Source organism: Lissotriton helveticus, chromosome 3_1, assembly GCF_964261635.1.
Source record: "Lissotriton helveticus chromosome 3_1, aLisHel1.1, whole genome shotgun sequence".
Lineage (NCBI taxonomy): Eukaryota > Metazoa > Chordata > Amphibia > Caudata > Salamandridae > Lissotriton > Lissotriton helveticus.
Genome location: NC_136061.1, coordinates 345,517,699 through 345,536,747, shown reverse-complemented (window position 1 = coordinate 345,536,747; position 19,049 = coordinate 345,517,699). Strand labels below are relative to the sequence as shown.

Sequence of the window (19,049 nt, the reverse complement as noted above, 5' to 3'; positions counted from 1 at the left end):
TTTGTGGATAGATTGCATGGGCAGTACAATGAGTACTTAAGAAAAGATACCTCTAATTGTCGTGTTTAATATACAGAAACAGAAAGGCTTTCATGTAACATAAACTGATCACTTGTGAGTTCCAGTGCTACGATAAGGTTTTCACAAGTGCCCTAAATGAGAAGAAACGTGGAAATTTAGGAAAACAATGCAGCAAGTGCTATGCTGCCTCAATTAAAAGGCAAGGCGTCCAAGTCGTGGTGATAGAGGTAGGATGCACTACTTCGCCTCATGCTTTTTTAATTTGCATTTCCCCTCCGTCATCTCTGCAACAGCGGCTTGTTTTGCCAAAGCATAGCTACTTACAGGCCACTTACTTGCACTCATTCAGACTTTTTAATAAGTATGCTGTGTACCATAGAATACAAGCTGCTCTAAGTTTAAAAAAATACATTTAGTCATTAAGTATTTCTATTTTTTATTGACGCTTGCTGATCTTCCATGGCGTGGGAGCTGCAGCAGAGGCTGTCCAGTTCTCGGAGTACAAACACGTGGTGCACATTCACGTACTAAGGATCTAGCATGGTGTCCACTCCCTGGGAGAGAAGTGCTTAACTTGCCTTTGTGGTCAGCAGTACCACACCAAGTCAAGCATAGTTACAGTGGGTGCACAAAACGTTGATACACAGATAACGTGTTTACATCTGCCTGTAACAGTTAATGACCGCAGTTCATTTAGAGACTAATGGTGCCCCGGTGTGCTCTCCAAGCCGATAAAAACACGCCCTGAACCCCAAAGACAGCGTAACAGACCTTATTTCTAACGCAGGCGGCAGCAGTCGACAAACCTGGCGCAGGCTCCTAAGACCCCCGGCTGAACCAGGAGCTCCGCGAGCGAGGCCTCAGCTCCAACACCCAGGAGTCCGACGACGACCTGCTGGACGACAGCCCGGTGCGGGCGGAGCGGCCGGAGCCCGACGACAGCATCGTAGTGAAGAACTACCGGCCGGCGCAGCAGATCTTGAGCCAGCTCCCGCAGCATCATTCCATTGGTCGGAAGTTACGTCTGATGCTAGCAGCGGGCAAAACAAACGAAAAAAAAAAAAGATTTCACCAGCCTCGGGCTTTGAAGGGCCCCTCTTAAGTCAATATCTGAAAAGCCTAGGGTGCAGGAGTCTGGCCTTCTGGACATCATTGCTCCTGTGGAACGGAAAAGACAAGAGGCCATTTTTGAAATCATCACCTCTGAGTATTCCTACCTACACAGCCTTGACATATTGGTGCGCTTCTTCCATAAATCTGAGGAACTCAAAGAGACCATGAACACTACCGACCATCATCACCTCTTCTCTAACATCGGGGACATCTTGGAGATCAGCAAGAGAAATCCAGAAAATCCCAGAGCGATGTCGGGTATCCCCACTTTGACAAATCTGATTCGCGTGAGCTATGCAGGATCGGTGACTTTTATTTTTCTTTACTTTTTTACTTTCACTTTATTTATTTTACTGACCCTGTCTGTATTTAAATGCTATGGACTCCTCAACATAGTTGTTTAATTTAAAATGGCCGCTTGCTGGTGTGTTCCCACTACGCTATGACAACTGAAAGAGGACCATAGTCCCTACAATCACTAAACAGAGTAATAGGACTCACCAATGCTGGACACTAACAAAGGACTATATATCAGGGCAACAAGTCATACTAAGGATTCGGCCATCTTGGAATGTCCTCATTACATTGCTTTAGACTGACTCTCACATAGGTACCCCAAAGACTAGACTTTTTGACCACCTCCTGATCCTCACTCTATTCTGGCGGAGTCCGAAACGCATACCTGACCGACTCCCGGTGGAGCTTCTCCGACAGCTATAGGGGAGACTGGCTCTTGCACACCGCTATGGCCGTCACCTACCCAGCCGGACTGTGAACATTTGTCTCGTTTTCTTCCCCACTGCTGTCTCCTCCTGTGGTTTACCAGCTTTCCCCGTTCTTTCTGATCTTGATTTTCATGTTCATCTGGCTTTTTATGGAACCTTATGTAAAGCCGTTGAGACGACATGGCCATTGCCCGGTGGAGCCGCTTAGTTCGGCTATAGAGGAGTCTGGCGCCCGCGGCCGTCACCTACCCAGCCGGACATTGATGCATGGCACTCCTCGTCCTTTCGCTGCTGTCTCTTTATATCTTCCTCCGAGGACCTCCTCTCCCTCTCTCAGAATCCCTTTTCTTGTCCCCATCTTCCTTCTCACCCTCTCCTCTGATCCTGACCTGACATCTTTTTCCGTCCTTTGTCCGTTTCTTTCTCCCTGCTCCCACTCATTCCCACGTTTCCCTTCTCTTCTCCCCCTTTCCCTGACCCCTATTGTCCCTCGCTCCCACTGCACCTTAATATCTTCTGTTTTTGTAATGATCTAATCATTAGATGTATCTGTATAACCTTGTTTTTCCTCTTCCTCATAACGATCTTTCATGTAAATTTTGTAACGTTTGTAATATGCTAAATGCTAAATTCCTCATGTAACTTGTAACTGGTGTAATTCTATAATTTTGTGGAAACTTATGTAAAGAAGTTGAGACGACATGGCCGTTGCCCGGTGGAGCCGCTTGGTTCGTCTATAGAGGAGTCTGGCACCTACCCAGCCGGACATTGGTGCATGGCACTCCTCGTCCTTTCGCTGCTGTCTCTTCATATCTTCTTCCGATGACTTCCTCTCCCTCTCTCAGAACCCCTTTTCTTGTCCCCATCTTCCTTCTCACCCTCTCCTCTGATCCTGACCTGCCGTCTGGTTCCGTCCTTTGTCAGTTCCTTTTTCCCTGCTCCCAATCATTCCCACGTTTCCCTTCTCCCTCTTTTCCCTTACCCCTATTTTCCCCCGCTCCCATTGCTCCTTAATATCTTCTGTTTTTGTAATGATCTAATCATTAGATGTATTTGTATAACCTTGTTTTTCCTCTTCCTCGCAACGATCTTTCATGTAAATTTTGTAACGTTTGTAATATGCTAAATGCTAAATTCCTCATGTAAAGCGCTCTGATACCTCCGGGTCTAGCAGCGCTATATAAAACTCTTAAAATAAAAAAATAAACTGTAATACTACCCTACAGAAACAGGTTACACCTTCCCCAGGAGCACACAAGTCATTACAGGTTGACTCGACATCTGTTAATGGCAGTGGCGGCTGGTGGAATTTAAATCTGGTGAGGCACAACACCAATTAATATTTTTTGGCATGCAAGCAATTAAAGTGAGCGAGCTCGATTGTTCTGATGGAGGTTTGGGGGAGGTTCCCCTGAGAACATTTAAAAAAATGGTTTATATTGGTGCAGTATTCAGCACTATACATGTTTTTCTATGTGTGTGTTCTCGAGAGTGGGCGTGCAAGTGTTATTTTTTTGTGTTTATGTGTAGAGGAAACCCCTTTGTGTGCAAGCCTATGTGCATAAAGTGCATGTACATATGAACAGATGCTTGTGTGCATCCCAGTGTGTGTATGTAAGTGTGTGCACATAAGTGTGTGCACGGTACTGTTGCACAAATGTAAGCATCTGTGACTGTGAACGAATATATATATTTTAGCAAGTGGGTCACAGCACGAGTTTGCAAGAGCGTGTTTGCTCGAATGTTTGCACGTTCAGTGAGTGAATATCCATGAAATGAGAGATTGATTTTACACTAGCAGGTTGGGAGCTATTTGCCACAGGTAGGAGGTACACTCTCTGTGAACGAAGTAGGCTGGATTCATTCAAATGACCAATCCTAATTCATTAGCCAGTACTACTGCGATCTCATTTTTTTCCAACGAATTAGGGAAAACATTAAACATGTCGTTTTTTTATTTCTTTTGTTATACATTTTTATTGGGATTTTACGGGTAATACAAAACAATCGCAGAAAACACTTGCAGAGGTCAGGTATACTCTCAGGGGAGTATTATAAGATAGAGAAGAAAGAGATAGAACAGTAGGAGGAAGGAGAAAGGGGAGAAAGAGAGAGAGAGCATAATATGTCACAGGATACAAAGTACTGCAGATTCGAAACTAGGTAACCTCACAATACACAGTGTACAGCATAACTCCCAGCCATAATCTGGCGGCGGCGACCCCGGTTGTAGGCCTTCTGGATTGGCCGATCATGCTGGTTTGTGGGGGGTAAGGAACCTGTCCAGGGACTCCCACAACCTTCTAGGAGAGGCCTTCCACGGGGAGTACTGCAGAGCCAGATTGTCCACGCCTCTAAGGTAGGTAATCCAGTTTAGCCAGGATTGAAAGGTTGCTTTGCTTGAGTCTTTCCAGTTGTTCAGGACTGTTTTGACCGCCGAAGTCAGCAGAAGGTCCATAAGATCCTTATCCTGTTCCGAGGCCAGGTCTGACCTTATACCCACTGTGATGATGGAGATGAAGTCCCTGCTCATCTTACGCTTAAAGATCTCGTCTATAAAGTCAAACACCCTTCCCCAGAAGATATTAAGTGTAGGGCAGTGGAAGATTGGTTGTGCTAAGTCCCCTTTGTGTGTGTTGCAGTTCCAGCAGAGGTTGGACTCTCTGATGCTCAGTGTGTGTAGGCGGTCCAGGGTTCAGTATGCCCTATAGAGCAGCCAGAGCTTAGTTTGTGCTAGGACTGGAGTGATCTTATTTTGTGTGGCTGAGGCCCATATCTTCCTCCACTCCAGCTCGCTTAAATGGCCCTTTAGCTGTTCGGCCCAGTAGTCTGTTAGTCTGACATTGAGTTTGGTGGTGTTTGGGCGCAGGAGCTTATAAACGCGTGATATTTGGTGACCTAGTTTGTTTATGTTCGCTACATATTGGAAGATCGAGGGTGGTGTGTCATGTAGTTTGGCCTTTGATAGGGCTGTCTTGATTTTGAGAAATCTGTATAGGTCTATGTGTTCTAGTTGGAAGCTATTTTTCAGGTCAGAGAACGTGATGGGGCCCTGGTCTTTATCAAATTGATGTGGAAAGGAGATGCTCTTCTCTATCCAAGTATCGAAGTTGAGGGTCTTCCCCCCCTATATTTGATTCTGCTGTTTGCCCATATCGACTCAGATTTGGAGCCCCTGATACTGGTCCCCAATTTTTTGTCTACTTTTTGCATCGCTATCTTGGTGTTTTTGAAAATCTGTTTGGACGCGGAGGGGTAGGTGTTCTTTGTGAGCAAGGTGAGGGGGTGTCTATTGTTTAGTATGGCTCTCTCTACCTGAAACCACACTGGGTAGTAACCCTGTGGAGAGGACACCAACAGTGAGCCCTGCTTTGCCAGGAACGCTAGGTGGGAGGTTTGAAAGTCCGCGAGATTAAGGCCCCCCCTGTTGCTTGGTAAATCTCAATTTCTTGATGCTGATCCTAGCCCTTTTGTCCTGCCGTATGAATTTTGAGAACATGTTGTCGATTTTCTGGTGGAAATCATTATTTAGTAGGAGCGGGAGCATGCTTGACAGATAATTGACCATTAGGGTGATCATCATTTTTATGGTTTCTATTCTCCCCACTACGTGATAAATTTAGGGCTCCATGTCTCTAAGAGCTTTTTAACCTTCTCTAGTAGACCTTTTTCGTTGTGGTGGAGGGAATTGTATAGGTCCGATCCGAACAGTATGCCTAGGTACTTAATGCACACCTACTGTGTGCTGATAATCCCGGAAAAAGGAGCAGCCAAACTCAATCATAACCCACGCCCCCAGCTTACATTATCCAATTAAAAATCCCAACAGTGCGGAGGCGAAAGGAAGTGCTGCAATCGCTGCCACACACTGCACTGTGTTGCTGTCGTCCAGCCCCACCCCTTCCCCTTAATGTGAATGACGCTCTGCTGACCGCGTCCTCGGCCACGTCAGAAACTCCCCATTTGAAGCCTGTTCACTGCTGCTTTGTGCAGCCACTCCCATCAGGCTGATGCCACTCTCCTCGCTTGTGCCTCAAGAGCGAGGAATGCCTCGCCCAGCTCAGCACATGTGTAGGAGGACTCTTGTCCGACCTCACAAAAAAACAACATTAATTTGTTTCTCAGGGGAGAAGTGGAGCACCGGGCAGTGAGCACTTAAAGCTGCTCCATAGTGTTTTTCTCCCTTTTCTCTTCTCCCAGACGCTGGGAGGGCAACGCCCCCTTTGCCTGTTAATACCAGCCACTGCTGGTTAATGGGCCTGTATAGCTGCACAAATCCTGGACTTCTGTGGTTCTACTTTTAACGGCTTAGTTAAACAAGCATTTACAATGCAACGGTTTCGCCTTTGCAAAAGTTAGAGCTATTGGCATTGTAAATGACAACATTTTTATTTATGTGTTGGTTTTGAAAACAGATAAATAAATGCAGGGGTGTGGAATTTATTGAAATATCTATTTGTCCATGGGGCAAGTTGCTTCATAAATCTACTTGTCCTGTAACAAAATCCACTTGTCCCTTTGTTTCCATGTGGTTCGGCGACAAATTATGGCAGCAATCTCATTATATAAGAGCTCTTATATAGCCTCTCTGATTATGCCAGGACTCGTATCATAATAGTTTTTGAATACTAGCAATCCCTTTATGTTGCCACGTTCCTGCAGATCTACATACTGGGACTGAAGGTAGTGGTAAGCAATAGTTCCAGGGTTGGAATGCCCTTTAAGTCTGTGCAAATCTACTAACTTGCATGTTGTAAGGGTTTTCAACAACTCTTCTCTAGTCTTTTTCCATACTGAGAAATGTTGGAAATTTACTCCTGACAATGGCAGACGTAAACCTTCTTCCAGAGTTGGGAAAAAAGTGGTTGATGGGAAAATGACCTTGCAAACACTCAGGTTTTCGCATGAGCGAATCTACACATGCATATTTGCTCATGATAATCTCCAGTTCACAAATATTTTCCAAGAGTACATTTCTTGCCCTACCTCTATAAATTCTTGTAAATTCACGAAAGCCATATAGCTGCACTTAATGCAAGGACATATACCAAGGGTGCACTTTTGAGACTTTCTTTAATAATGGGGCCCTTAATTTGGTCTGGCGTTTACCACAACCTTTTGTGTTTATTAAAATTCTCTCTCCCTCTCTCTATATCGGCTGGCTTCACTGTGAGTGACGGCATTAAGCTCTTTCACAAGGAGTATATTGGCACACAAAGTAGTTTTGTTCAGTGGCAGTAACTAATGTGGCAGTGTGTGCTTTTTTGAGAAGAATTTTTCTTTGTTGCTTTTGCCAATGTTTGTTATAATGGTGAGGGCCTGGCAGCTCTCACATCAAGAAGGCTTTACAAAAACCATGCCAAAACAAGTCACATAGTGGCAAAACTAAAAAACTGACCACTCATTTCAGACCTACTGGCTTTTCCAATGCTTGTTTATTTTTATGTTACTCATAATCTTATTGAAACTGGTTACACTGATTTTCCAATATGAATATTTTTGCGAAATACTAGCATGCATCAACACATCTTACTAAATGATGCTGCAAAGAAACGGTACCTGAAATTTCACAGTAGTGTGGCAAATGTTTTTTTTCCTACTTTCATTTTTTAGCAACATTTTATATTGAAAGCAAAGCGTAATTAATCTTGCTCTCAAGCGTCTACAAATATTTGCATCTAATCGGAGAGCATTCTGGGAGCATTATGCATAGCCTCATATTTCTAAACTTTGAAACCGTGAGTACACATTTATATACTGTAACCACTGTCAGTAGTGCAGTCCGATCTTACATTTACTTAGAGCGCGCACCCTAATAATAAAGGCTTTCAATTAATGAACCATAAATACAAGTTTGAACAGCATTAACATAAGCACACAAATAATAACTAAAGGCAGTGCCCTTCCCTGGCCCTTAATGTGCTACTGCAAACTGGCAGCCAAATGGTTTGTGCTGCAGGGGGTTGGGCCTACTTGTCCCAAGGACAAAATGCACATTAAAACTTGTTGCCCTTGACCCCAAACAGTATGTCCTGGGCGTCGGGCTATAGGAATTCCACATCCCTGAAATGGTATTGTCATTTACATTGCCAACAGCTTAATCTCTTGCAAATGTAAGACCTATTGTACCCTACTGGATTTCACTGAAGAAATTCAGAGTCCGGTCTGCAGGTGTCATGTGACAGACGGCCAATTGACAGCTGAGGGGGTTTTAACCGTGCTGGGGTGGCACATTAAGGCGATGCTTGCTGAAAGCAGTACACTACCCTACTGGAGTGTCAGTCTTTTTGGACATGGTCCACTCACTCATCTTGAAACAGGAAGCTCACCACCAGTTCCACAAAAAATACCGTCATTAAATCTTTCCTTTTTAAGGGTTGGACATTTCAGTTGGCGTCTGCCCTCAGTCACGCTCGTCTCGCCGCCCATTGTCAATCACGCGCCTTCTGTGTCTGGCTGTCAAGTGCCGGCGCCATCTGAGTGCGCATCTTCAGTCAGCCACGGCGTGCTAGCCAACCGAACTGCATTATGGGACTGGTAGGTTTGTCTTTAAATTATATGTGCGGAGTTTACAACTTCACCACGCTAATTAATGTTGGAAAATGTTCAGGGAGGGCGTCACTTAGCAGCTTCTGCCTCCCACCCCCGGAACCCGCCTCCTCATCTAAGTGGTTATATCTGAATGATGCAAGGAGAGCGGTAGGGGCTGGTGCTATATGGCATGGTTTGCAATAAAAGTATCTTATTTACACCGACAAATCCATCAGAGCTCCGACTCACCCCCGAGGATCTCACTAATGTATCAAAGCCCCTGCTTTCCCGGAGTCCGCAGTCAACCCGGCGGATTCACAGCTCCCCAGTTCCCCACTTCCATGCGTAAGTACGTCATCCACTCCACGGTCTTGCTTCTGCAATATGGGATTTGAAGGTTTTTTTTCTTCCGTGGTAAAACGAGGACTACAAATCCAACAATACAAAGACATAACAAGGGGCCGGAGACACAGCGGGAGGGGGAGGGGGGGGCCGGAACGGACAGCGGGAGGGGGGGCAGGAAGGCAAGAAAATTAAACAAAGCACTCACCTGGACTTCTTCCGGGGGCGGTCGGCCGCGGAATGACCAAAACAAACCTGGACGACAAAAAAAAAAAATCATGCTGGGATTTTCTATTGTGGACCATCCAATGCCTAAAAAAGCATGTTTTGTGTCGAACTTCCCCTGTAAGGAGGTGTTTTGCAAACCTACTTGTCAGGAAGTTGCAGGCTGCACCTATCCTGTGTAAATACGAGTGTTTGAGAAGCCCGGCTGCAGTAGGCAGACGCTTCCAGGCAGCTGTTACCCCCCTGGCAGAATGTGCCCCCTACACTTGCACAACGTGTCCAGTTAAAACGTCTACTTTTAGATCTGGCGTTCGCTGCTCTTCCCCAGTGAAAACACAGATGTCCACGTTGACAGATGCCACTCTGCCCTCCAAGTGTTCCGGCAATAAGGTGCTCAGATGGTTAATGGACACTGCCCGCTCGCCAAAGCTTCTAAAGTGCAACTGAAAGCGCCAGGCGGGGCCCCTACAAAGAAGGGGGTCGAGGCATCAGCCCCGAGACCTGAGAAAGGTTCCGTCTGATCGCAGAATACGGGCACCAGTCCCCTCTGTTGGCCCGCATGTTGCAGACAGATATTTTGGAATGTGTTGCACTAGGAAACCACCAGCAGAAATGTCCTTCGTGGTGATAACGCTGATTAGGTTCCAATTAAAAAACAAGCTTTTACAAGTGGGAGGGGGGGGCGGGAACGGGCACACAGTCAGCGGGAGGGGGGGCGGGAATGGCACACGGTCAGCGGGAGGGGGAGCGGGAACGGCACACGGTCAGCGGGAGGGGAGAGGGGGGGCGGGAATGGCACACGGTCAGCGGGAGGGGGGCGGGAACGGGCACACGGACTGCATGTTCCCTTGAGTATTGATGGGACATCATACAAAATCCGAGTCATCCAGTGTTTACATTGACTTCCAGTTTTTCCAACTTTTAACACTTAGCAGCCGCCATGATTCTCCCTCCTTCATTTCAAGTGGGAGAGAGTCACGTGATACATTGTACCTCTGTGTAGCACTCCTGAAATTGAACCTACGTAAGTTAGCAACCTAATAGTTGCCGCTCATTCTCTTGAAATAAGCAAGGTATTAGAAAAAAATGGAGGAAGGTAGTGGCTGTCAAGGGTTACGTTTCAGATACCAAAGTTGGAACAAGCACTGTTTAACAAGAAGCACGGGCACACGGACAGCGGGAGGGGGCGGGTTAACGGGCACACGGACAGCGGGAGGGGGGGCGGGAACGGGTTACGTTTCAGATACCAAAGTTGGAACAAGCACTGTTTAACAAGAAGCACGGGCACACGGACAGCGGGAGGGGGCGGGTTAACGGGCACACGGACAGCGGGGGGGGGGCGAAAACTGGATAACAAAAAATATTTAAAAATGCAGCTTACCTGCAAGGAAAGAAATCGCACAGCCCACCGCATCCTGGCAACTTCAATCTCGCAGCCCACTCCTGCAAAGGACACTTTGAAATTGACCAAAACAGGACGAGAAAAAAAAAAGATCCGCCCACCGCCGCATGACGTGAGCAGAAAGCCTAAAATTCGCGGGAACGCCTCCGAATCTGCTCCGCAATTGACGGACAGATCTCTGTTCTAATGGCTAGCCTCCTTTTATGGAGCTAGCCAATGGAACAGAGTGTCGGTGACCAAGAAACATACTGTTAACATAAGATTTCGCCTGCGCCGAAAAGGTGCACAGCTTTCGACAGGCGAAACCTAAAAAGATGGTCCATAAACCCCCAAACCAGTCGCGTCTCGGACCCCCTTGCCCATTAACCCAAATGCTCAGCAGTCTCTGCCGATGGAGGCCATGCTTCTCGCCCTATCCGACTAAAATATAACATGGCTCCTGGGTAGAGCTGCAGTGAGGGACAGAGGCTCGAAGACACTTTTATGTGAATCAACACTTGGCGGGCTAACGTTTTGAAGCGGCCCTGCCAGAAAGATTTAGCTACGTTTTGTGACCTCCGTGCCCAGCGCCATGTATGTGTGGGTAACAGATGGATGCAAGTCTCTCTACGAGTGATGGAAACAAAACATGGTCAAGAGGAAGAAGTACTTTGATATGAAGATAGTGGCTGCAGTAAGCTGCCAATTCTACATGGTTCTGCACCCTATTTGTGCTAGCTCTGGGACTCTGTGTACTTTACCACTGCCTACATTGATAAAGTGCCTATGCTTCCCCTCTAAATCATGTGCTATACATTGGAACGTCCTATTTGGCCTTTTAAACTTCCCAATAAATCCATTGTAAAAGATACGTTGTGCTCCTGTGGCGTGGAAATGTTATTGTTCTATATGGGATGCAGGGTATATTTACACACCACAAATGTATGACTGTGTTTCAGCCAGGAGCACCACTGTGCTTTGGCTAGGCTGCAGTCTAAATGCACCGCAGTGAATCAAGGTAGGAAAAGTGACTTTGCCATTAGGAAAAGTCTGTTTTTGTATAGACATAAGTCACTTCTAAAACGTGTCTTGTAGGCCCACGGTGCAGGGTACTAATTTTTACAGATAGGGCTCACTGTTGAAGTTGGTGTGTCCTTAAAGTGAAATAAAACAACATGCTATTTTCGCTATGTCGGCCAAGATAGACTTTCTTTTTTAGGACTAGGTGTGATTAAAATCTAAAACCAGCTTTGACCCTGTGAGATACGGAAGCGGCCTAGAAGCTGAAGATGGGCCTACCTGGTGATAGCTGGGTCTGCCATCTTAAAACTGGGCCTCCTGGGTAATTTTACAGTAATACAAATAGGAAGTACTATGAATGGTGATGGGGGAACTGCGAAAAACCTGTTAGCATTTGGCAGTAGAGTCCCTCGAATTACTGTCTAGTACATTGGATAAATCTGGCACCTCCACCACCACCTCCTCAAAACATGTCTGGGCCTGGAAAGACTCCAACTGAAGAAGAATCCTGGCTTCTGACTCCTGCTGGAAGAAGAGAACTCACATATGGACCCCTGAGTCGTGCTGGCACTCAGGATCCTGCCGGCATGATTTTTTAGTGTGCTCTGCTAGGTGTTCCTGCATTCGTCTTGTGCATTGGTTGTGTTCTTGCTGCCTGCTGTACTCCCAGTCGTCACCCTGAACATTTCAGTCTGCAGTGTATGTGACACACAGCTGCTCATCCGTCACATTCGTCCATGATTTGCCACCAGCTTCCTTACCAGCAATGGAGACCCATCATTTCATTCTATCCCTGCTTCTAATTTTTACCTCTGCCTGTACTTCAAAGGTATAACCTGTTTAGCGCATGTTGCTACGACTTTCCCATTGATTCCCAAAGTTAGTGTTATTGTTACCTTGATAGTGCACAACAATGTACTTCAGTGCCATGGTCCATAGCACTTGCATTCCAAATGTTTCCTTCACAGTCTGGGGTCTATTTTCGCTTCGTCAGTCACAATGAGTTGTAGGTTTTTTGGTGGGCAAAACTAGAGTGGTACCATTGCTTCCAAATGTTCTCAGTTGATACTTGTGCCTTTTAACCATTATGCTTATACTCTGCTATTTTCAAGCTCACAGAAACCGAACATCTTAATATTCCCATTTTATAAATCAGAAAATCCCTCCACCAGTTATTGGCTATAAACCTATTAATTGATTCTTTAATGACATTGAATACTGCTGTTTATTCAGATGCTTGAACTACAGACTAATGTATCACATTTTATTGACTTGCTTTAGAACAACATCTTTAACGTCAATTGATTGCTGCCTACAGATAACACCTGAGATATTTCTGATTTTCTATACCTCCAGAATAACGTCCTGTCCCCTCTTATTTCCAACAGCTGGACCCACAGACTGTGCAGTCGAAGAATTGGCACATGGACGTCATAGAGATGAATGGGGTAAGCAGTACTAGAGGTCTGATGAGAGATACTTTGTTGTTCGTTTTTTAAGGAATTTGTAAATGCATTTGCTTTTTAGCACAGCACAATGCAGCTTACACTACAGATCATCAGTTTCGACAAAAGAAAAGATGGTAAGAACCATCTCTCAACTCTTCAAGTTTCTTCTGTTCAAAGGAATGGAAGCATGCAGGGTGAGCCAATGGTTGGCAGACTGTATGATTTGAGGTGTGGCGATCTATCAGAAGAGCCTTTAAAAATTAATACCACAGGCTCTTTTTGGGGCAGAGTTGTTAACTTCGGATCACTATGTACACTAAGATTCTAGTGTACCGTCTAGTGTACTAGAGGGCCCTTGGTTCTCCCAGTGAGTACCATGGTACAGACTGGCGAAGTTTCTTACCCAGATCATGTGAAGTTACATTTGTGCACGGCCTGAAGTTTGAAGTTACTAATGGCAAACCTTCTTATGCAATGATGCAAGTTTATTGGCATTGCACGTCTCCGTTAACGACATTTTTTTTATCAGTGGAAAAAATGGGGCGTGCCTTGGCATAGCATCATTTGAAAATACTCGGAGGGCGAATGACCTTTCAAGGCTTCTTAAGGAATTAACCATAGGGAGTTCTGAAATTGCTGGTAGACATGATCGAGCCTCCGAAAGCTCAGCGGCTCATTCCTTGGAGTTCCTTGAACAGAGACCGCATTTCCTTATCTGTCCTAGGTTCCAGAAGGTGGTTGAGATGTACTGCCCTTCGGCTTCAAGTAGGCATCGATTCTGGCTGGAGAATAGCTGGTTTTAAAAACAGAGTTCTGGTTAATAATGGTGACTGTTTATGCACTTTAAACATGAAGTATTCTGCTGTCCATTTGCTGCTAGATTGTACCCTTTTTTTAAGTGATAGGATAAAATATTTTACGCCCTCTCTTTTTAAGACGTGGACTTAGATCACGTAGTGAAACACTCTGCACTTTATTTGCATTGAATCAGTTTGATTTTGTGGTGTCAATTGCTAGATACGTTCAGCTCACACTGGACATTTTAAAGACTCTTATATATCAATATATATTGATGTGGCTCATACGTTAAGGGTGATCTATGGTATTGGAGCACAAATATTGCTCCTTATATGCTTTATTCCTTTAAGCCGAATTAATTAATATGTTGCATCTTGTGTGTAAAGGGTGCACAGTTACTCTGTACGGTTGCCTTGAGTGTGCATGTTTTTTCATCTTTTAAAGTAATGAAACGGTAACGCTGTAGCTTGAGAGGTTTCTCTTGTGTATACTCAGTTTTGCTATAGAATGAATTAATTTGAATGTATTATATTGTTTTAAAGACATTCTGATGCGGGTATTTCATAACGTGTGTGTCTTGGAATTAAGTATATATTAACATTATTGACTGCAGGTGTAAATGATTGGAAAGTATTCAAAGAAGGGGAACGAATAGGGCTGAAAGGGTTATTTATTTAGCATCGGTAACATATCGAACAGAATGTTTTCCCTAGCCATGGTCACAGCTCAGTGAGAGTGGAATGGCAGATGTAGTCTACACATAGGTGTACAGTTGTGTGTCTGTAATTAGCAGAGAGACATACATAGCTAATGTTAAAACAGTAGGGTAGGGAGAAGTAGTCACTCTCCTGTATCGAGTCTTAGAAGATGAATTTTCAGCATTATTTTGAATTCTAGTCAAGAGGGAGTAGCACAGGTGTCTACCAGCAGGAAGGTCCAGTGTTTAGGGCTTAAAAGGGAGAAGGACCCCGATTTTGATGTGTCACAAAGTGGCCTGTAAGTTACGAGAGGGTTGAAAGGGATGGGTATTGGATTTTATGTAAGGGTGTATCTGGGTAGGATTCCACAAAGATAATTTGTAGCAAGCACATTTATAACTTTAAAAATGAGTGTCACTCATTTATTTAGCTGCCAGGTCTTTACCTTTGCAGCGAGTTCGTTTGGCTTGGTTTTGGTATTCTTGGGTAAATCAGAAAAGGTTTTGGTAACAAAATGTATGACTTTTTCTGGTACTGGAATGTTTAAGGATTGTGGTTGACTAAAAGACTATTACAGAAGTCGAGTGTACTGAAAACTGAGTTGAATAGGATTTTGGCAGTGTTGAGAGATACGCATGAGCACAGCTTATGTGTATTCTTTAGGTGCAAAGTGAACTGTAGCTGTGCTCAATTTAAAGGACTCCGTTTTTTGGTCTGGATGTGAGACCACTTTAGCTGACTTGGCAGCCCCAAGTACTGTAAAAACTAATCCATGAAAACAGATATAAACATACATTAGGGGCTGTGGGTCAGCCCTCTCTATCTACTTGTCTGGTCACCTTTTATTAACATTTTGCTTTTACCTACCACAACTTCCAGTAAGGGGTAAAGGGCCAGCTCACTTCAGCCACTGACTCTCTTGTACTGTGATGGGCAGCATTTTGCCTGATCTCGTGTGCACATCTAGAAATAAGTGAACTTCAGTGCCAGGTTGGGTGGGACAACACTTTACTTTACCAAGGGTTTTTTTTCAATTCTTTATCCTTCTAAAACAAATTTTAGTACACTTAAAATAAGAATCTAATGTTCGAGGCATATGAGCTGCAGATTACACACTGTGCATAGATGGCCACCTAGTGTTGGGCCCGGATGTTTGCAGTTTGTTTTGTTGTAGAAAAGTCTTTGGAAGTCATGGGAGAGGTGACTCCTCCTTTGGATGATACTGCTTATGTGCATCGGCTCCATCTCCAGTTTGTTTTTTTCCGCCACCAGGCTTGGATGTGTTTCCAGCTCTCCGTGTTGGAACTGATTTCCTTCGGAGCGCAATCCTCACCAACTTACAAAAAATCAGTTTTGAACGCTTTCCCAGTCGACGCTACTCTTCAACACCGAAGATTTCGATTACGGTCATCGTTGACGGCCTTCGGGCCTAACTAGGCCTCGACTCCAGCTCATGGAAAGGACGCCATTTAAAAAGTGTACTCAATGTGAGTCGAAGTTTTCTCACACCGACCTTCATGAAGTGTGTAACCTTTGCCTCTCCCTGGAGCACGAGGCCAGAGACTGTTCCGCTTGTGCCTCTTTCCGCTCCAAAAAGACTATCCAGGACCGAAGAGCTAGGAGAACAATAGCTCGATCTTCAGCTCCAATTCCGGACGACATCTTTGAAGGAGGCGTTGACGTCCCAGAACAACACGACGTTGACAGCAACTCCGAAGCAGAAGATTCAGACGTCGAGGACATCACTCCAGCACAGCGGGTCGTAAGTAAGACCGTTGACCCCGACCCTTCCTCGACACATCCAAAGAAGGCCCCGGTCACACCCTCGCCCTATGGCTCAGGAGCATACCGACACACTGCTTCTACTGCCCCACCTTCGGGCCCTAACGAAGCCTTCATGCGACTCGGGCTCGAGTCGGCCTTCCCACGGTGCCGGCACACACCTACCGGCACTGAAAAAGACAACGTCACCGGCCCCGTCGACATCCAAACCACTGGCGCCGAAGCCTACCGCTACTCCTTCGGCACCGAAACCCAGGCGGAACCAAGCAAACCCGCTTTGGATTCAAAAAGACCACCGGTACTGAAAAAACCATCGGATCCCAAAAATATACTGTAGCCGAAAAAATCATCGGAGCCGAAAAATACTCCTTCTTCTCCGGTTAAGGACTTTGCCAAAAAAACAAAAGAGACCGCTTCGGTGCCGAAGCCTCCCTCCGCACCAAAAGATCGACCTCCTGCAGAGGACTTATTTCATCCAGACCCTGCACAAAAGACTCTAGCTAAAGACCCAATCATTGGGCAGCTAACTTTAGCTTCAAAAAAGCGACCACTGGATACACCAGCGCCAGCTCCTCATTCAAAGAAAAAGGACATGGCTACCTCGCCTTTAAGACTTCCTTCCCCTCCTCCTCCACATATACCATCACCACCTGCTCCCCTACCACAACATTCCCCTGCATCCTCTATCATACCAGACGATGACAATAGGGATGATAGCTCTGATGATATAGGGGCTAACATTGATGATCCATCTATTTCTCCAGGCTCACCTGACCCTTGAGATGATTATAACACCCCAGACATCCCAAATGTCCCTTAGATGACATATACCCCTCAAGGCCTTCCCCACCAGAAGACACTATGGCTTTTAATCAGTTGATACACAGAGCCGCGCAATATCATGGAGTAGATATGCATACAGACCCTGTAGATGAAGACTTTCTAATGGATACCTTTGATAATGCTTAAAGGAGTGATTAAGCATACTCCTGAAGTCTTCAAAGACCCAGTCACAACTCGGGTCATTAACCCTCGAATAGAGAAAAAGTATAAAGCTGTCCCTTCAAACCCAGCTTATATTAAAGGTCCTGTACCACTAGACTCACTTGTAGTTTCCAACGCACGCAAGAGAGCAAACTCACAAACATCAGGTGAAGCTGCCCCACCAGATAAAGAGTCTAAGCTAATTGACGCATCAGGGAAGAGAACTGCGTCTCAAGCAGCAAACATGTGGCGTATTGCCAATACACAAGCATTATTGGCTAGATATGACAGGGCACATTATGACGAATTTGAATCACTAATGCGACACCTCCCTGATAAATACAAAGATAGAGCATATTAACTTATTCAAGAAGGGAAAAATATTACAAACACCTCTATTCGGTGTGCACTTGTTGCAGCGGACACCGGCTCCAGGGCAGTTAACACCAGTGTTTTATTACGTAGACATGCCTGGCTACGCATATCAGGGTTCAAACCTGAATTCCAGAGTGCTATACTTAATCAATCCTTCGATGAGCAACACTTATTCGGACCCAATATAGATGTATCACTTGAAAAAATGAAAAAGGATACAGATACAGCCAAATCTATGGGAGCCCTGCAGTCGCAGGCTCCAAGACGTTCATTTCGCCACTCATCTTATCGAGGCGCCACCAGGGGATACTCCTCACACACACCTTCTACCTCATACAAAGCCCCTACACAATCCACATATAGTAAGGGCTACCAAAGGGGAGGTTACAGGGGTAACAATAACAAAGGCAGAGGTAAAAACCACAACTCCCGCTCTGCCTCTACCCCTGCCCAATGACTCCCCTTCCTTTCCCCCCTTCCATTCCACTCCTGTTGGGGGAAGACTACAACAATACCTACCAGCCTGGAAAAACTCCACATCAGACAGGTGGGTGCTTCAAATAATTAAATCAGGTTACTGTCTAGAGCTAACATCCACCCCCCCAAACATACCACCCAAGCAGCGTCCAATGTCACAAGAACATTTAACACTGCTTAGACAGGAAGTAATATCCCTCCTGCAGAAAAATGCAATAGAAATCGCCCCAAAGCATCAGCAAAACAAAGGTGTATACTCCCTATATTTTTTAATGCCAAAGAAGGATGGATCTCGAAGACCTATCCTAGACCTCAGACCTCTAAACATTTACATACAGTCGTATCATTTTCATATGTCACACTCCAACAAGTCCTTCCACTCCTGTTATTAAACTACTTCCTTGTCACTCTAGATCTCAAGGACGCCTACTTCCACATTCCCATCCACACAGCGCACAGAAAATATCTCAGATTTGTGCTAGACAGGCAGCACTACCAGTTCAAAGTGCTCCCATTCGGAGTCACAACAGTGCCATGGGTGTTTACCAAATGCTAGCAGAAGTAGCAGCACACTTAAGAAGACAACAGATTCACGTCTTCCCATACCTAGACGATTGGCTCATAAAAGCCAGCTCATACAGCCAGTGTGTACAACACACTCCCGCTACTATTCAACTGCTCCACAATTTGGGAGTCGCAGTAAATCACACCAAGTCACATCTGCAACCTTCACACATACAACAATATCTCGGCGCTACAATAAACACGCAACTAACACTAGCATATCCCTCTCCAAACAGGATAACAAGTGTACAAACTCTCCTAACAAAATTCAAACTGCAACACTCGCTTCCAGCTCGAGTGTTCATGCAGCTCATAGGAATGATGGCATCTTGCATATTTATAGTACCTCACGCAAGACTGCAAATGCGTCCACTTCAAGAGTGCCTAGGACGCCAATGGAACCAGGCTCATGATAAATTAACAGACCTAGTGTTGGTAGACAGTCGGACTCATCGCTCTCTGCAATGGTGGAGCACCAAAAACTTTTCAAAGGGCCAACCTTTCCTAGAGCCAGTTCCTCAGATAATCCTGACAGCGGACGCATCGCTCTCCGGCTGGGGAGCTC

At 45.3% G+C, this 19,049-nt stretch overlaps 1 protein-coding gene across 5 annotated transcripts in view; it reads left to right on the top strand.

Moving 5' to 3' along the window:
• Positions 1-19,049, top strand: part of ABR (ABR activator of RhoGEF and GTPase) — a 1,246,002-nt gene that overhangs the window by 1,165,847 nt on the left and 61,106 nt on the right. For all 5 annotated transcript variants that reach the window (XM_078679999.1, XM_078680002.1, XM_078680000.1 and 2 more), the window contains one exon: positions 12,747-12,806. In XM_078679999.1, the coding sequence (XP_078536125.1) occupies positions 12,747-12,806 (60 nt within the window). The remainder of the gene's footprint in view (positions 1-12,746; positions 12,807-19,049) is intronic.